Here is a 25,933-nt window from a genome sequence, read left to right as displayed (position 1 = left end):
TTTCTTCCCTTCTCTCGAGAAGTGGTTGTGGCAGCCTTTCCATCTCCTTTCCTGCCTTGGGCATGAGTCAGCCAGGGAAGGATTCGTCCTTTTCCTCCTCTTTCTCATTAATATAATAGTAGCTTACGTTTCTAGAGCATTTGAAGATTTATAGAGTGCTTTCACCTCATTAAGACTGTGATGTAAATAGCATAGGCATTGTTGTCCCCATTTTACAGAGGAGGAAAGTTGCCCAGGGCCCATTAGCTAGCATGTGGCAGAGCCCTAGGAGTGAATCCAGTGCTTTTAAAGCACAGCACAGCTGCCGTCCATCTGCCTCCCTGGGTGGGCGGTGGGAAGTCTTTACACATTGTAAAGTGCTGTGTAGATGCTGGCTGTTATTTTTACTATTACCTCAGTCAAAATGTCTTAGATGTAGAGCTGGCTGGGGCCTCAGCAGCCGTCTGCTCCAGCCCCTCCGTTTACAGATGAGGAAACTGAGACCGTGCAGCTGGGCCTCCCCCAGATCTTCTTATGCTGTCTGTGATGATTCCCCCTTTCTCTCCTCAGCCACTGCCACAGCTCAGGGAAGTTAAATGACTTGCTTGAGGTCCCGCAGACTGCAGGTGGCAGAGGTGGCATTTGAACTCAGGTCCGTTGCCTCCAGAGACTGCTCTGTGGTGCCACACTGCCTTAATCCTTTCGGTGCAAAAGTGTTTCATCACAATCCCATCCCGCTTCCCGTTTCAGGGACCTTTTTCATTTGAAAAAGGCCTGGGGATCAGGAGTAATTTTAGACTTAGTTCCTAAGAGCCTGATGTCCCGGATAAAGGAAATGATGATTTGTCTTATTAGAGGAGCCTGTGTGGAATGGCGTGTGCCCCTTCAAAGGCCACATTTAGGAGTAGCTCTGTTAAATTGGATAGAGATTGGCTAGGATGGAGAGAGAACTCGAAGCCATCCCAAACGGCCCTCCCCAAAATTCCCAGTCATCGCTTCGTTGCCATCCTTCGTCTTCTGGACCCTGCAGCCTTTGACACTGGTGAGAACCTTTTCTCTTTGATTCTCTCTCCCTCCCTTCTAGGTTTTAATGGCACAGCTCTCTCCCGGTTCACCTACCCTTCCATCTGCTTCCCAGGCTGCTTTGCTGGTTCTTTTCTTCATGTTGCACCCACTAAGTGCGGGTGTCCCCCAGTGCTCTGTCCTGGAACTTCTCCTTTTTGCTGTATCCTGTCCAGCTCACTTGGTGAGCTCATCAGATCCCAAGCATCCCATTATTTTCTTTATGTACAGAAGTCTCAGATCTATATATGCAGCCCTACTACAGTTCCACATCACCCATTGCCTTTTGGACCCCTGGTTGTCCCGTGGGCGTCCCAAACTCAGCATGTCCCAAACAGAACCCTTTTCTCTTTCCCCTAAAATCTTCCCTTCTTTTTTAACTTCCCCATTAGCATCAAAGGCACCAGTGTCCCAGTCACCAAGCCTTGAAGCCTTGTTGCCATCCCTGGGAGAGTAAGCCCACGTGGCTGGGCCGCTGCCCGATCTTGTGTGTGCCGTTGTGGCATCTTTCACGTACACTCTTTTCTCTGCTCACAGAGTTGTGGCCCCAGTCTGGCCCTTATCACCTTTGCCTCTGTCCATCCTCCGTTCAGCTGCCGAGATGATTCCTCTTTCTGGCCATGTCACCCCCGCTCAGGAGCTCCGCTGCTCCCTGGCACCTCCAGGGCTAAATGTCACAGCTTTTCCTTGGCAGTGCATGCCCTGATGGCTCCTTCCACTTTCTTCCTCTGGGCACGTGCTCCGTCCCAGCTGTGCTGTCCTCTTCCCCCTTGCGAGGGTGGGATTGCGAGGCTTCACGTTCTGTCCTCTCTCTGTTTCTTTGTCCTAGCTCCCTCCCAGGCTTGGAATATTCTGTCTTCTCATCTCAAGCTGTCAGTTTCCCTGTTTCTTCCCAGACTCAGCCCCAATCTCGCCTTCTGAAGGCCTTTCCTAGCTGCTTGTGCAGGGCCTCTCATCTTACTCTTCATTTACTCTGTATAGTAGATGTCGAGTTGTTTACATGTTATCTCCCCTGAGGGAGTGGAAGCTTCTTGAGAGCAGGGCCTGGTTTTTCTTTTGTTTGAATTCCTGGAGCTTAACATTGTGCCTGGCACACGGTGGGCACTTAATAATATAATATAATATAATGCAATATAATGCAATATAATATAATATAATATAATGCAATATAATATAATGCAATATAATATAATGCAATATAATATAATGCAATATAATATAATATATAATGCAATATAATATAATATAATATAATGCAATATAATATAATATAATGCAATATAATATAATATAATATAATATAATGCAATATAATATAATATAATATAATAATGCTTGTGAAGTGATTGAGCGACCGTGTTGGGAGTCAGGCATTTTTAGATCAGAGAAGGGCAGATTTTCTGGGGGATGCAGACTTGATTTGTCTTTGGATGTCTTCTGGGCCTTAGTTGAGAAGACAGATTAGATGTGTTCAGCTGGGCTCTGGGGGCAGAGAGTTAGAGGGGATTGGTTTTCCCTGGTGTGCTGTCCCAGCATGCCATTCTCGAGAGTTGTTCTGGTGGCCTCAGAGATGCCAGCCGGCACCCCCAGAGCTCGTGCTGCTTCCAGGACCACCCTCTCCACATTCCCTTCTCCCCTTTCCCACTAGGAATGGGTTTTAGCAAGAATTTACCAGCTCTGAGGAAAGTAGGAAACTTGGTAGCCTTCTTCTGCCCTCAGAAGAGCCTCTCCTCCCCACTCCTCCCCACTCCTGTTTTGACTGGTAGCCTGAGTGTGGCCTGTGACCCCAGCTGGTCTGTACTTGTGTCAGGTTTTCCTTTCAAAATCTAGTGGAGTCCCGGCAGTGCAGTTGGAACGTTGTCGGAGGCTGAATTGGAGAGCCTCAGTCGGGAGGGAGCGTAGGGGTCATCTCGCTGATCCCATTCATGTCGGTGTGAGAAGCTGGCCTACAGGGTATCTTCTCTTGAAGCCATCCCCCCTCCTGAGGTGGCCTATCTTCCTTTGGGCAGCTTGGAGCAGGCAGGAGTGGCTGCCTGAAATAGGCCTCTGTGGGCTTCTTTATAGGCTCCACCCGTTCTTCACTCTGCCCTTTGGGGCTGAATGTTTTTAACCCATTTTCCACGTGGCAACCTTTCCCCTAGCCTCGTACCTCCCCACGTCCTTCAGTTCTTCAGGCCCATCACCATCCTGCTCTGGAGCCCTCAGTCTTACCAGTGACCCTTGCTGACCTGGCACCGAATATAAGCCACAAGACCAGAGGTGTCAAACACCCCTGGATATCACAGGGGAACGTTCAACAAATAAATAAAAATATAACAAAACATAAGTCATCGTGCAGCGGCAGGAATCCTTATGTGCATAGGTGAGTGGCCTCAGTTTATATTTGAGTTTGATATCACTGGGCTAGATGGGCTGGCTAAGGCTCCTCCCCCTAGTCCTGGACCCTGGTGAACCCATCCTATTGACCAGGGGATTTGGGGTTTGGGCCTTGGCTCTCCCCTGGCCAACTGTATGACCTCGCTCAAATTTCTTCTCCGGGCTGCCCCAGTTTCCTCATCTGTAAAGTGAGGAGGTTGGATTGGGTGATTTTTAGTGTCCCAGCTTTAAGTCCTAGAAATATGTCAAGAATCATCCTGGGAAGGAGGTGCTGCCATTATCCTCATGTTACAGGTGAGGAAATTGAGGCAGGCAGCAGTGAAGCGACTTACCCAGGGTCACACAGATAATAAAGGTGTAAGGCTGGATTTGAATTCAGGTATTCCTGACTCCAGGCCCAGCTCTCTATGTTCCTTATAAAATTTTTGGCAGTCTTGACTGCGACCACCAGAAATTCTGTGACCCTGATTTTTTCTTTTTCTTTTTTTTCATTAATTTTTTTCAAGTAACAAAAATTGATTCCTTTGTCACCTCATTAGGAAAAAAAGAACAGTACTGTTTGGCCAATCTGTGTAGTCAAGCAAAACAATTCCTGCATTGGCCATGAGAAAACATAAACCTCTCCCTGTGTAGCCCGAGGCCATCACCGTGCTGTCAGGAGGCAGGCTGCACGCTTTATCTTCAGTTCTCTGAACTCATAGGTTGGGGTTTGGTCAGAGCTCGTGAGGTTTTCAAAGTTGTTTATTTGTAGTGTTGCTGTTGTATACGGTGTTCTAGTTCTGCTCATATGAGTGCTCTGATTTCTTTGAAGCCATCCCCTTCATCATTTCCTGCAGCACGTTCATAATAATAGTCCCTCACGTTCATAGCCATTCCCCAGTGAGCACTTGTGAGCACTCCCTTAATTTCCAGTTCTGTACTACCGCAGAAGAGCAGCATCTGAGCCCTTTTCTACTGTCTTTGATGTCACTATGCTGCTGTTGTCGGGTCAGCGGGCGTGCCCAGTTTAGTGACTGTTGGGCCCAGATCCAAGTGACTGCCCCACTTTTATGTGGTTCCGCATCCTCCTCTAGAGTGACTGCTAGGTCATCCGTGTCCCTCCCAAGCAGGAAAGTATTTGCAGGTTATAACGTGTACTGAGCTGATGAAATAATGCAAGGGTCTGCCCATCTGCAGTCAGTCAGCCCTAGCCATGTCTGGTGTGCTGGCCAGAAAGGAAAGGTCTTTCCTTTACACCTTCCACCTCCGTGCCAGTCCTGTGCCTTTCTGGGAGGTGGTGGGCCGCATTCGAAAGGACCTAGAACCAGAAATTCAGTGCCCTGGGTTCCTGTTTGGGTACTGACACCTCAGAGCTGTGCAGGAGAAGGGCTGGGGATAGGGACCGGATTTATGATTTTCTTTGGATTAGGCAATTCCCAGATGAAGAAACTCCTTCCACCAATTCAGGGAAGCAACTTCTTTGCAACTTGGAGTCACCTAAGAGCGAGTGTCAAACTCAGATGAAAATGGGCGCCACTGTTCCATCCATGGGCAGGTGGGGGCGCCATGGTGCACAGAACACTGGGTCTGGAGTTCAAATCCAGCCGCAGACACTTACTGCTGTGTGAGGCTGGGCAAATCACTCAACCCTGTTTGCCTCAGTTTCCTCATCTGTACAGTGAACTGGAGAAGGAGATGGCAAACCACTCCAGTATCTCTGCCAAGAAAACCCCAGATGGGGTCATGAGGAGTCGGACGCCACTGAACGATAAAGTCCATATGTGAGAATCCCTGGGGGCCAGCTGCCAGCTTAGTTTTACAATGTGATGTGATCTTTGTTTCATTATATTTTATTTATTTTGTTAAATATTTCCCGATTCCATTTTAATTTGGTTTGGCCTTTGCTTGACATCTCTAGCCTAGGGCACTGAGTGGTTAAGTGACTTGCCCAAGGTCATATTTATCAGAAGTGGAACTTCAGTGCAGATCTTCTGCTCTGCTCCTCTGTGCTGTGTTGCCTCTCCATAGCTTCGTGAGTCTGGGTGAATCCTTTGAACTCCCTGAGCCATACATTTCTGTTTTTTATTTTTAAAAAAAATTTCAAATTTATTTTAAACTTAAAAATAAAATGAGAAAAGCAAAAAAAAAACCAGCATTGCTGTGTATATAGCAGATCATAAGAAAGGATGCAATACCAACAGTAAATTTCCATTTCAAGAAAACCTATGTAATAAATACTACACATTGTTTTCGAAACTGCCCAGCTTTTCTTTGCTTCCTTGTAGGTTTTCTTTTGTTCTCTGCTTTACTTTTTACTTTATTTTTTTTTTCCACTTCCTTTCCCTCCCCACCCTAAAGAAGGCCAGTGTTAAGCATGGATATGTGTGTGTGTGTGTGTGTGTGTGTGTATATGTATATATACGTATGCATAGATATATTTCCCAATTATATATAAGAGCAATTTTTGGTTTATCTTTTTATTTAATATTTCACTTTTCCCCAATTACATGTAAAAACAATTTTTAACATTTGTTTTTTAAAATACTGAGTTCCAAATTCTCTCCTTCTCTCAGACCTTCCCCCTCCCTGATATATTATGCAATCTGATGTAGTTTTGGATACACAATCCATATTAGTCATGTTGTGAAAGGAAACATAGACCAAAAAAAAAAAACCTGTAAAAAATAAACTGAAAAATTGTATGCTTTGATTTGCATTCAGATCCCGTTAGTTCTTTCTCTGAAGAATAAAAGTATTTTTCATCATGAGTCCTTTGGAATTGTCTTAGATCGTTATATTGCTGAGAATAGCTAACTCCTTCACAGTTGATCATCTTACAGTGTTGCTTTTATTGTGCATACTGTTCTCCTGATTCTGCTTACTTCCCTTTGCATCAGTTCATGTAAATCTTTCCAGGTTTTTCTGAAATCCACCAGCTTGTCATTTCTTATAGCACAGTAGTACTCCATCACAATCACAGTTCACAACTTGTTCAACCATACAGCAGTTGATGGACATCCCCTCAGTTTCCAATTCTTTGCCCCCACAAAAAAACGCTGATATAAATATTTTTGCGCAAATATGTCCTTTTCCCTTTTCTTTGATCTATTTGGGGTACAAACCTGGAAGTGGTATTACTAGATCAAAGGGTATGCACCGTTTTATAGGCCTTTGGGCGTAGTTCCAAATTGCTCTCCAGAATGGTTGGATCAGTTCACAGTTCCACCAACAGTGCATTAGTGTCCCACTTTTCTCACATCCCCTCCAACATTTATCATTTTCATTTTCTGTCATATTAGCCAACCTGATAGATGTGAGGGGGCATCTCAGAGTTGTTTTAACGTGCATTTCTCTAATCAGTAGTGATTTAGAGCAGTTTTTCATATGACTATATAGGTAGCTTTGATTTCTTCATCTGAAAACTGTCTGTTCATATTCTTTGACCATTTATCAATTGGGGAAATAGTTTCCTGTTTTGTAAAATTGGGATGGTTGTTTCAGCTCCTTCATATGGCTATTATAGAAATACAAGCTAGTAATTCTGCATTTTAGTAAGTTACATATTATACTCCAGCTTCTGCCTTGACAGGTTTTTCACATGGTTAGGTCCCAGATAACTTACTGCTGCTGTCATTAAGTAGGTTGTCATTGTGGTAACAGCCTCGCTCCCACTTATGAGAATTGGATCTGGTGTGACTCTCTGTCCAGCAGAATGGTGGTTGGGGCCAATTCTGAGAGGTTGCCAAATCCCAGGCTAAGGACTAGCACAGATTAGCACATAGGATGTTACCCAGCAGGCACTGGAGTAAGTTGTAACTTGAATTATTATTAGCATTTATCCTCCCAACAAGAATTCCCCAGGAAAATTCACCTCTTGGAAAGAGCTGTCTGGTCCCCTTTAGGCCGAGGGTGTCTTTGTCCCTTAGATTCAGAGTCTCAGGCCTATTGGCTTGATTCTCCATTCTTCCTCTTCTCTTGCTGTGTTTCTAACGTAGCTGACACAACCCTGTCCTTGTTACTTCTGGTCTCTGCAGACATCCTAGGCTGTTAGAGTCGAATCTTAGCAGAAGAACCATTTCAGAAATGCAGCTGAAGAGATTTGGAAATACCTTCTTAGCACAGACTCATTCCATATTGGCTACTCCATGGTCATGGGAGGGTAGAGGACCCAGTCACAGAATCTCAGGGTTCAGAAGCAATTGACAGGCTGGAAAACCCTGTTAGAGTTCCTGGCGAGTAGCCACTATTTGTGTGATGTCTGAAGATTAACCAAGTATTTCACATCCATGGAAGATCTCTGGTGAAGTGGTTCGACTGGTTAATAAGCATTTGTTAAGTGCCTGTTATGTGCCAGGCACTGTGGATACCAAGATGACAATGAAACTCCCCTCCTGCTATCAAGGAGCTTGCCTCGGCAGACAGACCCATAGAAGTAGATGCAGAATGAGAGCCAAGTTTATTTTACCTGGGAACAAGCTGGGGGAGATAAGAAAACGCCTCTCATAGGAGAGCTTGTAAGAAGCTCAGTTTCCTGTGAGGGTGAGTGTGTTTCTGGTATGGGAGCCAGCCTGTGAGAGGCTTGGAGAGAGGAGATGGAACGTTGTGTGAGAGGGAAGCAGGCTGGCAAGTTGGGCTGAACTGTCATTACATGAAATGGAATAATGTGGAATAGGACAGGCCTAAAGGAGATGGAGCAGATGAAGCCTTCCAGAGGCAGACAGCTTTTGGGCAGCTCTAATCAAATAATCCAGGCTTACTCAAGGCAGCAAGATTGATCTCCTTTGACCTCCTTACTGTGCCTGTGCCTCCTGACACCGAGAGGCCTTCCTCTGGCCTCCTTACAGTGCCTGTGCCTCCTGACACAAGGTAGCACAGTGCCAAGAGCCAGCTTGAGCTCAGTTGTAGGCCCCAACCCCATCACTGGGTGCAGCCCTCCTCTGGCCTCCTTACAACTCCTGTGCCTCCTGACACAAGGTAGCACAGTGCCAAGAGCCAGCTTGAGCTCTGTTGTAGGCCCCAACCCCATCACTGGGTGCAGCCCTCCTCTGGCCTCCTTACAGCTCCTGTGCCTCCTGACACAAGGTAGCACAGTGCTGAGAGCCAGCTTGAGCTCTGTTGTAGGCCCCAATCCCATCACTGGGTGCAGCCCTCCTCTGGCCTCCTTACAGCGCCTGTGCCTCCTGACGCAAGGTAGCACAGTGCTGAGAGCCAGCTTGGGGTGTGTTGTAGACTACAGGCCCAGTGGTGACCTAGCTCTTGGGCTTTACCCTGGCTGTTTCTCTCTCCTATGAGAGGCGTTTTCTTATCTCCCCCAGCTTGTCCCTAGGTAAAATGATCTTGGCTCTTATTCTGCATCTACTTCTAGGGGTCTGTCTGCCAAGGCAAGCTCCTTGATGGCAGGAGGGAAGTTTCGTTGTCATGTTGGTATCCACGGTGCTTTCTGGGGGCACTGGAGACTACGTGGTCTTTCAGTACTTCAGGAGCTGGAGAAGCTTTAATTGTGTCAGTGTGGTCACTCTTTTCATTGATAAATAGTTTGGTACCCCTGGACTGTGATGACTCTGGAGGAGAGAGTGAGGCTGACAACTCTGTGCAACTCTGCCTCACTTAAATCCAATTTACGCACGAATCAAAAGACATGACCATTTTACCATTTGACCATTTTACCTACTAATTGTCCCTGACCTGTGGTAGAGCATTCTGAACTCGTATTGGACTGATCACCCGCACTTGGACGCACTGAAACTCAACTCTAGCGTAGTGATGTCATTTTGGTCCGCTTTGAGAATGAAGGACAACCACCAACCAACCATTTTGGTAACGTTACAACATAGTAGATACTTAATGAGCTCTAGGAAATTGAGGCCAAGAGAGGTTGAGTGATAGACCTAGTGTCACACAGCTGATAAATGACAGTCCTGTGCTTTTCTCACTTCATCATTTGGGCCTTGGACGTAGCATCCAATAAGATTGGCCCCAAAATGTACCACCATGTAGCCAACCTTTTGGGCCAAGACCTCCTTTACTCTAGCTATTCCAGTCTTCAGATCACACACATAGTAAAATGTATTATTTTCTTATTCCATCCTTTAATATCTGCTGGGGAGATGGAATAAGTGATGAACGAGCCTTCTACCCCAGTCCAGGTTTTCCCCCCAGTCCACAGGGACTTCAGAAACCCCCTTTAGTCCATCTTGTACCTGAGCACGTGAGGACCTGCTGGGAGGGGAACCATCTCTTTCCAGTGGGAGATTAGGCTACTTTTGGTCACTTCTAACGTCAAGGTGTCAGGAAGAGTGTAGTGATAATGCAAGGTCCCCTAGAGTCAAAGGGGCTGCCCTTTGATGGTCCCAAATCATCTTTAGGGGACATTGGTGTGACAGGTTTGGAGTCAGAGGTCGTGGGTGTGCCCCCTGGCTCTAGGGGCAGCTGACTCCACTCAGGTTCTCTTGGGTCGGTTCCTTTGCCTCCCTGAGCCTTTGTTTCCTCATCTGTAAAATGAAGGGGTTGAATTAGGAGGTTTCAAAGATCTCTTCCAGCTCTAAAACTGTGATTCTAAAAACCATCAACCTCACAGATAGTTTATAAAAACATTTGGTACTGGCTAAGAAATAGACTGGTGGATCAGTGGAATAGTTTAGGTATGCAAGATGCAATAGTCAGTGACTATAGTAATCTACTGATGAGTAAATCCAAAGATTCCAGGAACTCACTATTCAAAAAAACTGCTGGGAAAACTGGAATCGAGATAAAGTCAAAATGGGTACGTAATTTAGATATAAAGACTGGTAAGTATAAGCAAACTAGGAGAGCAAGAAATAGTTTACGTGTCAGATCTATGCAGAAGGGAAGAATTTATGACCAAACAAGATAGAGAACATTATGAAATGCAGAATGGATGATTTTGATTACGTTAAATTGAAAAGTTTTTGCACAAACAAAGCCAATGCAACCAAGATTAGAAGGGAAGCAGAAAGCTGGAAGACAGTTTTTCCAGCCAGTGTTTCTGATAAAGGCCTCATTTCTAAAATACATAGAGAACTGAGTCGAACTTATAAGAATACAAGTCATTCCCCAACTGATAAATGGTCAAAGGATATGAATAGACAGTTTTCAGAGGAAGAAATTAAAACCATCTATAGTCATGAAAAAATGCTCTAAATCACTATTGATTAGAGAAATGCAAATCAAACAGCTCTGAGGTACCACATCACACCTATGAGATTGGCTGACATGACAAAACAGGAAAATCTTGGGGAAACAGAATGTATTGGAGAAGATGAGGGGAAATTAGAACACTAATGCATTTTTGGTAGAGTTGTGAACTGATTGAACCATTCTGGAAAGCAATTTGGAACTATGCCCAAAGGGCTATAAAATTGTACATACCCTCTGACTCAGCAATAGCACTTCTAGGGCTGTATCCCAAAGAGAGTATAAAAATGGGGAAAGGACCCATGTGTACAAAAATATTTATAGCAGCTCTTTTTTGTGGTGGCAAAGAATTGGAAATTGAGAGGATGCCCATCAATTGGGGAATGGCTGAACAAGTTGTGGTGTATGAATATAATGGAATGTTATTGTGCTATAAGAAATGATGGACAGGGGGACTTCAGAAAAACCTGGAAAGACTTGTGTGGACTGATGCTGAGTGAAGTGAGCAGAACCAGGAGAATGTTGTACATAGTAACAGCCACGTTGTGCGATGACTGATATTGACAGACTTAGCCCTTCTCAGCAATGCAAGGATCTAAGACATCTCTAAAGCCTCATGATGGAAAATGCTATCCACATCCTGAGAAAGAACCATGGAGTCTGAATATAGATCGAGGCAGACTATTTGCTCTTTTTTTTTATCATCTGTTTTGTTTTGTTTATTCTTTCTGGTGGTTCCATCAGTTCTAATTCTTCTTTACATCATGACTAAAGTGAAAATATGCTTAATGTGAATGTATAAGTAGAGCCTGTATCAGATTGCATGCTGTCTTGGGGAGTGGGGAGGGGAGGGAGGGGGAGAAAATTCAAAACTCAAAATCTTGTGGAAATGAATGTTGAAAACTAAAAATAAATTAGTTATTTAAAAAAAATAAAGACATTTAATTCAGTTCAGCAAGTATTGATTACTGTGCAGGCCCCCATTCCAGGTGGGTCCTGGGCATATATAGATCCCCAAAGTCCGTGCCTCAGAGAGGGAACATTTTACTGGTGGCTGTAACACACCCAGAGATAACTCTATGGCCATTTGAAGAGGGAGAGAGCATTAACAGCTGGAGGATGGGGAAAGGCTTTGAGTAGAAGTTGGCCTGGGTTGATCCTCAAAAGAATATGAGATTTCTAAGAAGAAACGGTAAGGAAGGAGTGTATTCCGGGGAAGGTGTACAGCCTGTGCAAAGGTGCGGAGACCAGAGAGAGAGACTCAGTTCAGGGGCCAGTTATAGTTCTTTTGGGCTGGAACCTAAGAGTATCTAAAAGAGAATAATATGGAATAGATCTTCCGAGGCTGGAGACGGATGGTCGGAGGCTTTAGACATCAAGCTGAGACATTTGTGTTATCTCAGGGGCACTGGGGAGCTACTGAAGGCTCTCGGTGCAGGAGGTTAGCTGGATACCTGTGGGAAACGGCCCGGGAGAAATGTGGCTTGCTTGCAGCAACTCGTCCCAGAGTGTGCTTGAGGTTCTTGTGTCATGGCAGCAGCTGCAGGTGCCGCCATGATTGAAGGCTGCCTTGAGAAAGAAAGCCTAGTGTTCCTGGCTGACCTGCGCTCGGGTTGGAGGGCCTGTGGTTGTTTTCTGGCATCAGAAGGAAGGATGTTGATCAGCTGGAGGGCAAGCAGAGGAGGGAGGCCAGGGTGATGAAAGGGCATAAGGGTCTTGCATGTTCCGGGCACGAATTGGCTCAGAGACATAGGCATGTTTAGTCTGGAGAAGAGAACATTTAAGGTGGATCCAGAGGGCTTGGTCTTGTTCTGCTTGGTCCTGGAGGGCACATCTCTCACTGTAGCAGGGATTACCAAAGAAACAGATGGTAAGCTTGATCTGAGGAAACCCTTCTCACTCACGTCACCCGGAGTGGAATGGGCTGCCCTAGAAAGTCAAACCCTGACCCCTTGTTGGGGATGTTCTAGAGGCAGTCCTTATCCTGGCGAGTGTTGGCCCGCGTGTACTTAAGATCTTTCCAACCTCGAGAGTCTGTGAGTCCAGTTAAGCATGATGGACAGCAGGTGCCTCCTCTTGCATCTGTGGTTCCCGCCTTCCTCATGGGAAGAAGGCGCTCATCTTTACTCAGTCCTCTGAAATCAGGACAGGTCCCTGCATGTCCCAGAGGTCCGATGTCTTTCCTGATTCTCCTTCTGTTGCGTAAAGCATCCTCTTGGTTCTGTTTACGTTGCCTCAGTTCAGACAAGTCTTCCCAGTTTTCCCGGAGTTCTTTCTATATGGCACCATAATATTTATTCCATTATGTTCATATAATACAGTTGTTTAGCCACTCAACTGATGGGATTCCATCCTAATATAAATAAAAATATGTACATTTGGGACTTTTCTCTGTCTTCGACTTCTGTGGGATATATGAAGAGCCCTCTTTTTGTAGACTGGCATACATGTGCGCGCATGCACAAGAGGGAGAGAGGACTAGAAAGAGGACTTCTGAGGTGTGGCAGAAGGGAGAAGAGAGTGCTCCCCACAGATGGCCTTGAATTTTGCAAACCTTTGTAACATTAGAGCTGTGTGATTTCTTATTGTTAGAATAAATGAAAAAGCACTGTTAAGCGCCTACTCTGTGCCTGGTCACGTGGAGACAAAGGCAAAAGCCAGACAGTCCCTATGCCCTCAAGGAGCTTACATCTGAGTGGTGGAATCACAGGGAATGTGTGGGAGCCATGTTGTTGCTTCCTTTGTAGAGCGAGGGTAGTAGTGGTTGGATTGCTGCCTGCTCCCCGGGGTGATGGAGCAGTGTGGACCCTGGCCTGCTGCCTGGGTGGTGGATCGGCTTCTTCGTCTATGGCTTTTGCCTTCCCTCGCTCAGAGGGTGGCCGGGGGAGCGGCGCTGCTCACCGGGCTGGCTCTCCACAGCGACCCTGTGAGGTTTCCATTGTTTTAAAGAGAAGGACACGGAGGCCAGGAGCGAGGGGATGTGGTCAGGCCCTGGTTCCCGTTAGTGAGTAGCTCATCTGTTCTGACCTTGCCTCCTTTTGCATTAGGCCTAGAATTGCAGAATTCTCACTCGGCACTAACTTTTTCTGAAAGGAGAGGAGAAAGGGGGGAGGAATGGAATGGGTTGTTGGATGGCCGGCGCCTGACCTTGGACAAGAAGTCCAAGGCTCAGATCCCTTTACCCTTGTCTCATGAGCCTCATGTTCTGTCTCCTCCCAGACCAGAGCTGGTGGGATCATGATGACCTGTCAGAATTGAGGAGTCAGAGGCAGAACCTTCCGTCCTCTTGTCTCCTCACCCTATGTGCTTCCCTTTGTCACTCTGGCAGCTCCAGAAGGCAGTTGGCCCGGAGATCACCAAGACGGATTTGGTCCCTGCCTTTCAGAACCTCATGAAAGATTGTGAGGCCGAGGTGAGGGCAGCGGCCTCCCACAAGGTCAAAGGTTGGTGCTTGGGGACTCGGGCCTCGGTGGGGAGGGGGAGGAGGGGTGGGGGTCATATGTGTAGGGATGGGGGTGGGCTACAGTGACAGATGTCGCTCAGGCCTCTCCTTCCTTTCTCTGCCCACAGAGTTCTGTGAGAATCTTTCTTCAGACTGCCGGGAGAATGTGATCATGACCCAGATCTTGCCCTGCATCAAGGTGGGTGGATGGGATAGCTGCAGGGGGAGCTGGGATGAGGGTATAGCCCCCAATTTCCCCCAGCTTTGGGTTGTAGAGGGCATCGCATCACTCTGGGCCTCAGTCTTTTCATCTGTACAGGGGATTCAGACTTGATTTCTTAGGTCTTCCTGAGTCACTTCTGTGATCCTCACATGCTGGGTGTAGAAACAGCCTCAGAAAGTTAAAGCGAGAGCGATGGGGCCGGCCTGGTCCTCTGATGTTAAGGCCCAGCTGCCTTTCTTCCTCATTTGTGTCAGTTAAACATTCTGCACTATAGAAACACCAAATAAAACAAGCATTTCCATATACCTAGTGTAGCAGAAGAGGAGGATTGTGTGAAGCTCTGGATTCCTCATATGTCAACCTTTTCATAAAAAACCCCACAAACAATCAGCCATTCAGCCTAACCTGTAGAGCTCTTGGGTTTACAAAGGCCATGGCCTTGTGAGGATAGACAAGGCAGGTCCTACTCTTCCCATCTTACAGATGATGGAACTGAGGGTCAGAGGAGCCATGGGACTTGTCCCCTTCCCAGGGGCTGAGGGAGCTGAGCAGGCTCAGAGCTTGCTTGTGGGGGGATGTTGATAAGAGATCTTTGACTTCAGATCCAGTGTTCTTTTTAACCTGAGGTCTGGGAACTCCCTCCCGCCCCCTTTTTAAAAAATGTTTTGATGACAGCACTTCAATTTAATTCATTTCCTTTGTAATCTAGGGTAATTTACTTTATGCATTTAAAGGCATGCTACTGAGCAGGGGTCCCTAGGCCTCACTGATTGCCTGCCCAAGGGGTTCCAGACACTAAGAACATTGCCCTACAGTCTGTGGGTTTGTCTCTTGTGAGGAGGATGCTGGGGGGGTGGGGTGAGGGATGGTGTGTAGGGTGAGTAGAAGTGGTTCCGTGAGGCCAGGTGAACAGTGCTGTGTCCCTGTTTAGGGGCCTGGGAGGCTGGTAGTGGGGACCGTGGTGGTCTCTTTATGAAGGGCATCTGCAAAGTGGAGGGTGCCTCGGGTGGGAAGGTACATGATAATTGCATTTGAGGATCAGATAAAAGAAGTGGGGATACATGACCTGAAGAAGTGAAATCGCATTGGGGAGGTGACCAATGCTCTTTCAGGAGAAGCTCTGAAGCCAAGCCAGGGCCAGTGGGTGCACTCTCCTGTGGGAGCCTCTGGGGTGCCCGTCACTGGTGGTTTCAGGCAGTCAGTGAGCCTCGTATGTACCTGGCGCTCTGCTCAGCATAGAGGTAGATGGACACTTGGTGGTGTTAGAGAGAGCCTTTCTGGCCAGAAGAAGTGACTTCTAGGGTCCCTTCTAGTGGTGTGTTAAGGTAAAGACGGCTGGAGCCCCCCTCCCTCCCCCCCAGCCTGCTTGTGGGGGCATAAGCGGTGGCTTGGGCTTGGTTTGTGAGGGGTCTTTGGGCCCAGCCCTGACCTTTTCAGGGGTGTATTTAGGCTGAACCCGTGTGGTGAGCATTTCCTCAGAGAATATTGAAGCATTTGGTGCTGTGTGTTTGGGATGTGTGGGAGAGAGAACATGGCAGATTGGAAGGAACACCGGGGGCTTGAATCTCAGCCCTGGCGCATGCTGGCTAGGTGACCTTGGGCAGGTCTTCTGACAGACCTGAGCCTCATTTCTAAGTTAGGGGTTTGACCAGTTACCCTCTTCAGTTCCTTTCTGACTCAAATGTCCTCTGTTTGGTGACCAGATGATTGAGGGCCCTTCCAGCTCTCACATCCTAACTAGAGTTAGTGATAGCACAGCCTCACCCATTGGAAATTGGGAACTCCACCCAGAGACAGCATGGGAACCTGCCTTGGTCGATTATCTCTGATTAGGAGAACAGGACCTGTGACTCCTGGCCGTTCCTGGGTTCTCAGAACTCCAGAGGGGTGAGGAGGGGTGGGAATGGGTATTGCCCTAGGGCTTCACGGGTATTGTAGGCAGTGTGGCCCACAGGGGACCACTGGGTGCGTATCTTCTGACCCATATCTCGACCTTTCTTCCCTACCCTCCAGGAGCTGGTGTCAGATGCCAACCAGCATGTGAAGTCAGCCTTGGCTTCAGTCATCATGGGTCTCTCGCCCATTCTGGGCAAAGACAACACCATTGAGCACCTCCTTCCTCTCTTCCTGGCCCAGCTGAAGGATGAGGTAAGCGTGCCAGGGACCAGATGTTTGGCTTGGGGGAGTGTGAGGAGATTGCAGGCTCACGGATCTCAAGGTTAAGGGTCCAGAGTGAGGGGGTAGATGGATCTGCTGTCCACTGCCCTGGTCACGTCTCATCTGGAGTGTGGTGTCCCCTTCTGAACGCCCCAGGATAAGGATGGGCCATTAATGTGAATGGAGCATATTTACAGGAGAATGACCAGGGTGGGGCTGGTTCTGGAAATGATGCCACCCTTGTTCTCGTGTGTGTGTGTGTGTGTGTGTGTGTGTGTGTGTGTGTGTGTGGTGTGTTCTGCCTTTGTCAGGGGTGTTGTAGAGGGCATTCATCATGGGGTTGGGTTAAATGCCATCTTAGTTCCCACGGATTTCCCTGGATTTCCCTGATTTCTCTCCAGCTTTCTACAGGCTCCTTGTCCCTCTGACTACCAAGGGAACAGTTGTGTGTATGTGTGTATGTGTGCGTCTGTGTGTGTCTGTGTTAGAGGTGAGTGGTTTGCGTGGGCTGAATTTTTTTGCTTAGTGACGGATTCAAGGAAGCGCATCTGCCTTCTCATCCTGAGTCAGTGTGGAGAGGGGGTGATGTGGGGGAGGGGGAGCGAATGGGGAGGAAGAGAGGACGCAGCCCGAGGTATGTGGAAATGGCCATGATGGAGGTTGCTTGCTGTCTCTGAGCCTACCCCATCTCACACATTGGTCTCCCCTTAGTGCCCTGAGGTACGACTGAACATTATCTCCAACCTGGACTGTGTGAATGAGGTCATTGGAATCCGGCAGCTGTCCCAGTCCCTGCTCCCTGCTATAGTGGAGCTGGCAGAGGATGCCAAATGGCGGGTGCGACTGGCCATCATTGAGTACATGCCCCTGCTGGCTGGGCAGCTGGTGAGTATGAGGGGAGGCCAGACATCTGCACTGCTTAAGGCTACTGGATGGACATCATGGAGGACGAAATGTATTTGGGCCTCTGGGACCCTCCTGTCTGAGGGCAGAGACGTGTCCAGTATCCATGTAAACTGTCCTTACTACAGGGACTGTGTCCCTGCCCCCGTGATGTCTGGCGTTGTGTTAGGCATGTAGTATGTGCCCAGGAAATACTTTCTGAAGCTGAGTTTGCCTCTGGAGCTGTTTTTGTGACAGTGACAAGTCTACCAGGTTATTGTAGTGAGAAGGAGGAAGAGGACGCAGGGAAGCCGACTTAAGAGCCTTGTGAGTTCACTCCTTGGGATGGATCAGTGGCCAAGGAGAGGAGCCCAGGCCCATGGAGATGACCTTGGGCCCCTGAGCTGTGAAAGGAGGCTGTTGGACAAGATGAGCCTGAATCTGGAGTTCCCTTCCAGGTCTTTGATGCTCTGCTGTGGTTGGGGGTGGCATTTAGCTGATGGTGGAGCCCTGAGCTGTCTGATCTGGGGCTAGACAATGGCGGTAAGAAGCCACGCTATTAGATTTGTCTATGACTCCCAGGGATGTTTAGAAGTTTAAAAGAAACTGCAAAAAGAAGTCTGATTGTTACTTGAATTACAAGGTTCTGGATCAGTCACAGAGCCTCTCAGGGGTGGTGCATGTGACCTTGGGGGTGAAGAAGAGGGTGGTGGGGGGTGGGAAGGGGCTGGGGTGAAGGAGTGACCCTGACCCTCGCCTTGGCCCTGGGCGACGGGCATTGGTCGTAGGCAAATCAGAGGCTTCTGACTGTGGCTGGGACATGCCTTACCGAGTCCAGGCCTGAGGGGCAGCTGGTGGGACTCTCTGGGCTCTGCCTGTAAAGTTGGGTGGCTTCAGGCAATTTTGTTTTTACGGAATCTTTGTTTTCCCAACATAATTTTCAATCCCTTTCCATCTGGTTCCCAGAAAACTATTCCTTATAACGAAGAGGAAAAAAATAGTTCAGCAGAATCCAAGTTTGATGTTGTATGTAGTGTTCCATACCCATAGTCCTCTGTGAGGACGAGAGCTGGATTCAAAGGCCAGGCCCTTTAAGCCCTTGGCACTGGCCTGGCTCCCTTCTTGCTCTGTCCCGGCAGTGCTCTTGGCCCTTGTCTGTGAGGCTGGGATGGTGGTGACTGTATTGAAACCTCAGGCTGACTGCTGACAGTGTGTCCTTCCCTAGGGTGAGGAGGTGGGGTTCCTCTGATCCCTTCCTTCTTCCTCTCTCCCTCAGGGGGTGGAATTCTTTGATGAGAAACTGAACTCCTTGTGCATGGCCTGGCTGGTGGATCATGGTGAGTGGAAGGACCGTTCTGCCTCGGTGACATGGGCGGGGCGGGGCCGGGCTAGGGGACGAATCCTCTTTTCCCAAAAGACTCTACCACCATCTTTGTGTTACTGACTCTCCTCTTTAGCAGCTAGGCTAGGCTAGAGGAGGGGAGAGTACAGCAGAGGAAGAGAGCTCTCCAAGGTGCTGGGGCCCAAGTGATGCCTTGAAGGAAGGGGGCATCTCGCTCTCCTTGTTCTCTGACTTTCCCCAGGCCCTGTCCAGTTGGCTTAGGGACTGACTTCATGGTAGTCAGGGCAGATGGACAGAATGAGCCCATGCTGGGACAGTCCTGTGAGCCCATGTAATCCCTGCTGTCTTTCCTAGTGAATATATCTCCACCCCTACCCAGTGTAGTGTCCCTGAAAGGTTATTCAGTTTGGAGTGAGAGGAACTGAGTTCAAATCTTAGCTTTGTGGACGGAAGGGAGCAAGGAAAGAGGAAGGGAAGAGGAAAGGAGGAAGGGAGGGAGGGAAGAAGGAAGGAAGAAAGGAAGGAGGGAAAAAGGAAAGAAAGATAGAAGGAAAGAAGGAAGAAGGGAGGGAGGGAGGAAAGAAGGGAAGGAAGGAAAGAAGGAAGAGAAGAAGGAAGAAAGGAGAAAAGGAAAAAAAGGGAAGGAAAGGAAGGAGGGAGGGAGGAAGGAAAAGGCCTTTATTAAGTGTTCCTTTAAGTGCTGGGTGTACAGAGAAACTTGACTAATGGGAGGGACAGCATGTATAGGGTGGTGGCGGTGACAGGCTATCTTGATTTGGAAAGGTATAGGCATGTTAGGGGAGGAGGGGAGTGGGCTACGCCTTTGGTTGCCTTCAAGGCAGAGCTGATTTGATGGGGATGCAGCTGGGAGGTGGGGGGGGGGGTGGGGGGGGGGGGGCTTGGCGGGTGGGGGGGTGGCGGGGGGGGGGGGCCTCCAGTGGGTGGCAAACATGGGCCTGCCTTGTGGTCTGCAGCACTCCTGAGTGTTGCTTAACCAGATTGAAGTGTAATTGGGGAATATTTAACAAAATAAAAATACAATAGGATACAGGTTCATGCGTGGTTTTCTAGGTGAATCTGTGCCCTCAGGGGTCCTTGTGGATGGCTGGGCAGCCCTTGTTTCTATCACAGTTTGACACCCCTTGCCTTCATGATGTTTTGAGCTTCCTGTTTGTTTTCTGTGGATCTTTCCTTGGGCTCTGAGTTCCCTCTACTTTGAGTATAAACTCAGGTTATCTTCCTTCTCCTCCCTTTCCAGTATATGCCATCCGTGAGGCAGCCACCAGCAACCTCAAGAAGTTGGTGGAGAAGTTTGGGAAAGACTGGGCCCATGTCACCATCATCCCCAAGGTCCTGGCCATGTCTGGGGACCCCAACTATCTGCATCGGATGACCACGCTCTTCTGTATCAATGTGAGAACCCTTAGCCTCACACTGGAAAGGAGAAAGGACAGGCTCCTTGGGGGAGAAGTGATGGAGGGAGCTGGGGGGCATGGGGCCTGGCTCACTGGGAGCCAGGGGAAAGCCTCCTTGGAGGGTTGTGGGTATATGGATGGTCAGTGGGTGGGGCCTGCCAGGTGGTCAGGCACGGAAGAGACAAGGGCCTCCTCTTTCCCCAGGTGTTATCTGAGGTCTGTGGGCAGGACATCACCACCAAACACATGCTTCCCACAGTCTTGCGCATGGCGGGTGACCCCGTGGCCAACGTCCGCTTCAACGTGGCCAAGTCCCTGCAGAAGATTGGGCCCATCCTGGACAACAGGTGAGGAGGGAGGGGGACCTTCTCCCTCTTTGCCGTTGACCAGAATCGGACTCCCCTGATACCAGCCATGGATACTGATGACCAGTCTGCCTCCCCAGCTTCTTACGGTCCCCTCGTGGGATTTGCAGACTGCTGACGTCTCTGTGTCCTCTTCCCCTCAGCCTCTGAGATTGTGGATCTCTGAATGTGTCCCCCTGGCCCTTGAGGCTGCTGACCCGTTCGTGTTCCCCTAATGCCAACATCTCTGGCTGCTTTGTAGGTCCCCTTCAGCCCTCTGAGACTGTGACCCCATGACCTCTGTGTGTGCCCTTACCCCTCCAGTCACAGAGACCTCTGACCCTTATGTGTGTTCTCCATGCCCCCCCAAAGACTGTCTTTCAGTGTCCCTCCCAGCCCTCTCCTGTCCTTCCCCCTGAGTCTGCTGAGGCACGTGTGTACCCTGTCCTCATCCCTTTTCTTCTGTCCTGCCAGCACGCTCCAGAGCGAGGTGAAGCCTATCTTGGAGAAGCTGACCCAGGATCAAGATGTAGACGTCAAGTACTTCGCTCAGGAGGCACTCAGTGGTACGGCCCTGGGGGAGGGGCTGCGGGGATGTTGGGGGCGGGCGCTGGGGCGGCGGAGGCTCACTCCGGTTCGCTAAAGCGTCACTCTCCTTCTCTCTCTTGTCCTGCCCAGTTCTGTCTTTGGCCTGATGATGGAAGAGGAAAGAGCTGGTGTTTCTGCACCCCCTCCCTGGATGAGGAGGGGGCCACCGTTGGCTCTGACTCCCAGTGCATGGTCTGACCCCTGGCTCCCCTCCCTCTCTCCGGCACGGCTCCCCTCCTTCCTCCCTGCTCTCCCAGGGGCGGAGGGCTGCATCAGACTAGGGGCCCTGGGGGGATGGACAGAGCGGCCTGCAGAAGGAGTGGCATGGCCACCCTGCCTGCCTGCAGGGTGGGAGCGCGGGGCAGGATGGGGGTCACCCAGGTCCCTGGCCCCTGCTCCTGCAATGGGGACCCCTTACCCGGCCCCTTTCCCCCTGCTCTCCTCTCAGCCCCCAACGTGGGTGGTTTATTGTGTCAACTGTGTGGTTTTAATTTTGTTCCTTTTTTCTTTTCACGGAGAAATAAATGGATGGAAATACCTGGGTTTGTGTCTCTGGCCTTGGGGATGGGGGTGGGTGGTAAAGGACCTTCCCTGCACCTTGCCTTTCATTGTCCCGTTTATCCAGAGGCTGTTAAAGGCCATCTGAGCCCTGGCCCCGTACTTTACGGAGAAGGGAACTGGTTGGGGGCCACCTTCCCTTCTCTCGTGGCTCCAGCCCCTCTGGGGCACAGTGCAGCTGAGGCACAGTCTGGTGCAGTTAAGGGCCTCGAGAGGGCGAGCTGAGAGAGCATCCCCCAGAGTAGCGGGTGATGAATGAACAGATTCGGCCAGTCCCAGGGCTTGGGGGTCTGCCCTGTTTGGGCAGTGCAGCAGGTCAGAGCTGGAAGGAGCCTCAGGGGCCGTGGTCAGCACCCTGGTCTGAGAGCAGGGCCTTGCGAACTCAGAGCCAGGGCCCGTGTTCCGACGCCCGGCCACTGCTTCTGTGTGTGTTGTGGTTACTGGGGTCTTGGGTGAGAGCCAGAGGGGCGGTGCAGTGCAGTGCCTCAGCAGAGGATGTGAGCCAGAAGGCATAGCTCGGCAAACAGGCAGGGTCCTCCCAGCACCGGCCCCTCCACGCCTGGAAGGGCCCAGGCAGAAATGAACCCATCATGCCAGGCCAGCAGTGATGGGCTGGAGAACCGCCATGAGCGCAGGAGCCAGAGGGCTGGGGCCGGAAGGGCCTGTGAACGCTCTTCAGGAGGTGGTGGTTCAGTTGTTCTGTTGTGTCTGACTCCCTGTGACCCCATTTGGGGTTTTTTTGGCAAAGCTCCTGGAGTGGTTTGTGATACCCTTTTCCAGCTCATTTTACAGATGAGGAAACTGAGGCAGACAGGGTTAAGTGACTTGCCCAGGGTCACCCAGCTGGGAAGTGTCAGAGGCCAGATTTGAACTTGGGTCTTTCTGACTCCAGGCCTGGTGCTCTAGCTCATCCCACTCATTAGGTACTGAGCGCTTTACAGTCTCTTAGAAGGTGCTTTTCATGTGTGAGTTGTATGAAGTCACCCCTTAGAGGAAGGGTCCTTCAGGACAATCCCAGGCATCCCCTCATTTTATCTGAGACAGGCTCAAAGGCGTCTCACTTCTAGAAACGAGCTACGTGTGTGCCGGGGGAGGGCCAGGCCCAGGACTCTTTTGCTTTAGAGGAGATGGCGGCTCCCCATGACCGCCCCGTCCCCTCCAGGCCCAGCACGAGGCGTGGCAGGATTCCACTCTGCCCTTGAGGGATGGGCCTGGGGAGCAGAGACCTGGCCCTGCAAGCCAGCCCTTCCCCTTGTGCACCTGACGTTCCTCATCCAAAGATCTCAGGTGGCCTGGGGCTAGAGCTGGCTTTGGAGCCAGAGGGCTTGGGTTCAGATCCTGGCAGTTTGTGTGTAGGACACCTGGCACAGGTCACTTCCCCTTGCTCAGCCTCAGTTTCCCTATCTGTAAGCTGAGAGGGTTGGATTAGGTCCTTTCTAGGTGGAGATCTACAGCTTGGCGCTCGTTGCTCAGTCATTTCAGGCACGTCCGACTCTTCGTGACCCCACTTGGGGTTTTGTTGGCAAAGATCCTGGCGTGGTTGGCCATTTCCTGCTGCAGCTCGTTTGACAGATGAGGAAAAGGAGGCAAACAGGGTGAAGTGACTTGCTCAGGGTCAGCCAGCTGGGAAGTGTTTGAGGCCAGATTTGAACTCGGGACTTTCTGACTCCAGCCTGGCGCTCTGTGCACGATGGCGCAACCCAAGCTACTCTACAACTCGGCATGTCTGACTCAAAACCAGAATCCCTGTTTCCCCCAAACCCTCCCCCCCCTTATCCAGGCTCCCAGCTGAGGCGTCATCCTTGACCCCAGGCCCAATCTGTTGTTGAATCCCGTTGTTCCTTCTCTCTGTTGGCATCATCGTGTCATGCCCGTGGTGGCACTGCCTGCCTCGAGGCTCTCCTCCCCAGTCCGTCCTTTGCTCCGCTCTCCTACTCCAGGACCTCCAGTGGCTCCCTGTCACCTCCCGGGTTCAGCTGGCAAATGCTCTGGATGGCCTTCAAGCTCTTCCTGCCCTTCCCATCTCTCCCACCCCCCCCACACGGTCTTCTGGTTGTCCCCTTGCCTCTGCCTTTGGCTTCCCTGGCGTCCTGCAGGCCTTCCCAGCCCCTCTTCATCCTCTGGAAATATCCACTGTTTAACCTGAATTTTTCCAGTGGGAACCTTTGTTTGCATGATTGCCTTGAGAGTAGGGACTGTCTTTTGCCTTGGTATCCCCAGTGCGTAGGGCAGCGCCTGGCACATAGTAGGTGCTTCATAAGTGCTTGTAGACTACTTTCCAGCCAAATTGGCCTGTACACAACCTTCCATCTCCTGCCCGAGTTTCCCTTGGCACGTGCTCTCCCCTTCACCTCAGCCTCACCCGTACAGACCATCACCAAAACACCTACAATAATGTAGCCTCGTGTAGCAGATCAGTATATAAACACACGTTTTTATTTTATTGAAACGTTTTTACCTTATTGCCATTTCTGAAAATATCTTTGGCGCCCACCCCGAAAGCCAAAATGGAACGCTCTCCAGTAACACCAGTAGAGTGACCTTGTCTTACGGTGTGTCTGACATCCTGCCCTGGTAGTCCTCCGCCTCTTGTGGTTGATACGCTTTCACATCCGTGTAACTTTTCCTGGGCCCTCAGGATGTAAAGGGAGCGGAGGCAAAGACCTATAAAAGAGGAGCGGTTGGCCAATACTGCGAGCAGGCTGGCTCCTCCCACCCTCATGGACCGAGAGGAGCCAGGCTCTCACGCGGGTACCCGAAGGCACAGCCCTTGGGGCCCGGCTCTCCTGGAGTTCAGAGGCCTCGTTCCCAGCAGCGCCGCCGGGCTTGGATTCCGCCTCCGGGGCCTGCTCCAGAGCAGCTGTCATGGAGCTGAGGAGATGCTGACGAAAGTTCATCCCAATGAAGGAGCAGAGGAGTGGGTTGAGGCTGCTATTGGCGCTGGCCAGGGTGAAGGCCGGCATCGCCAGGTAACGAAGCAGGCTGTGGCCTTGGTCGTTCTTCAGATTGCTGACCAGCTCCGAGATGGTCCCCAGGTGCAGAGGGCAGCAGCAGCAGAAGAAGGCTATGACCACCGCTATCAGAGCCTGTAAGGGCCGGTTTGATCTTGTTGACTGCCTTCCAGCCTTGAGGTTGGCGGCGCTGAAGCCAGAGCAACCGCTGATGACAAGTAGAGGCCCTGCAAAGCTGGCCGCAAAATCGATGGCCGCCTGAGTCTTGTACCATCTCACTGCTGGCTCCATTCGTCCCCGCCATGGATTGTAGCTGTTGTAACAACACGTGAGCCCAGTTAAGGGTCCGTGTGTGTCTCGGTATACTAGGTAGGGATTGGAGAAGCCCAGTGCCAGGCCCTAGGCCCCAGTGGCCGTCAGGGCCACCTGGCATTGTGTGCGGTGGTTCCGGGCCCACAAAGGCTGGAGGATGCGATCTAAGAAGACACTGGCAAACATAGTAAGCCTACCCTGGGTGTGGTAGAGCTTACAGACCCCTCGGCCCCAGGCTAAAGCAGCTACATTAATTGGTAGGAAGGCAGCGTAGGTGAAGTTGGCCACGGCCAGGTTGAGGAGCCAGATTCTGGTGATGTTTTGGGGCATTCACCCAAATCACCAACCCATTACTGACCACACCCAGGATGGAGGTTGCTGAGAGGAGGACCAAGAACAGGATGGGGAGGGCAAATTTGGCCTCTGACGAATTGGCTGGAGGAGGGGACGTCGCCTCCATGTTATCGGTTCGCTTGTCAGTCAGCCGACCTGCGTTGGTCGCTAGTAGCAGCGATGCACGTTTCTATAAGGAAGAACCCAAAGAGGGTTAAGAAAATCTAGAAACAAGTACTGGCAAGGTCATGTGATGTAGGACCCAAGAGAAGAAGTGAGAATCACAATTGTGGTTTCAATCGAAGTCTTGCCTTTTGAAGATTTCCGTCCACTACCAGGAACAAATCCAATGCCTGTTTGTGACTGCCCTTCAGATATTTGAAGACCAGGCCTCATGAGCCCCCCTAACCAAAACATTTCTCCCCAAATCAAGTCTACAACAAAAGGGTCAAAACAAGCCTTTGCATCTTCGTTTATGCTCTTATGTTAAGGGAGTCTACCTGAAACATTGAGTACATGTATATGGTCCGGAATTAGTATATAAATTTATATTGTATTTTTGCAGAAAAAATTAAGTAGAAACTAAAATGAGGGTTCTTGTTTTTTTCTCCTGGATTCATATCCACACGATCGTACCAGGTACTTGTTTCTGGACTTCCTTAACTTTGAGGGGGTTTTCTGTTCTCATGTAAGTTACTGACCATAGAGAGAGCAGCCTCCTAGGGGTGGAACGGAGCCCTGGCAAGGGCCTGGGACTGGACACAAGTGACACAAATTGGAGCCCTAACTCTTCTGCTGATTGGCTCTGTGACCTTAGGCAAGACACCCCTCATCT

The 25,933-nt window shown here is 49.9% G+C and overlaps 2 protein-coding genes across 2 annotated transcripts in view; one reads left to right on the top strand and one right to left on the bottom strand.

Moving 5' to 3' along the window:
• Positions 1-21,483, top strand: part of PPP2R1A (protein phosphatase 2 scaffold subunit Aalpha) — a 35,878-nt gene extending 14,395 nt beyond the window's left edge. Inside the window, exons 7-15 of the mRNA XM_027858171.1 lie at positions 13,880-13,994; positions 14,122-14,192; positions 16,230-16,364; positions 17,085-17,258; positions 18,532-18,592; positions 19,856-20,010; positions 20,217-20,359; positions 20,831-20,922; positions 21,035-21,483. Of these exons, the coding sequence (XP_027713972.1) occupies positions 13,880-13,994; positions 14,122-14,192; positions 16,230-16,364; positions 17,085-17,258; positions 18,532-18,592; positions 19,856-20,010; positions 20,217-20,359; positions 20,831-20,922; positions 21,035-21,051 (963 nt within the window). The 3' untranslated portion in view covers positions 21,052-21,483. The remainder of the gene's footprint in view (positions 1-13,879; positions 13,995-14,121; positions 14,193-16,229; positions 16,365-17,084; positions 17,259-18,531; positions 18,593-19,855; positions 20,011-20,216; positions 20,360-20,830; positions 20,923-21,034) is intronic.
• A 2,625-nt stretch (positions 21,484-24,108) lies between these two features.
• LOC114040173 (formyl peptide receptor-related sequence 7-like) lies at positions 24,109-25,225 on the bottom strand. Its single transcript, XM_027858186.1, is given in 3 exon segments — positions 24,109-24,818; positions 24,963-25,096; positions 25,098-25,225. Coding segments are annotated over 3 exon segments (972 nt in total).
• Positions 25,226-25,933: the final 708 nt, after the last annotated feature.

Source organism: Vombatus ursinus, unplaced genomic scaffold (genome assembly GCF_900497805.2).
Source record: "Vombatus ursinus unplaced genomic scaffold, bare-nosed wombat genome assembly UNPS02012758.1, whole genome shotgun sequence".
In the NCBI taxonomy this organism is placed as follows: Eukaryota; Metazoa; Chordata; class Mammalia; order Diprotodontia; family Vombatidae; genus Vombatus; species Vombatus ursinus.
The sequence above is the reverse complement of the archived record's forward strand: the minus strand, read 5'-3'. Positions and strand labels throughout refer to the sequence as shown.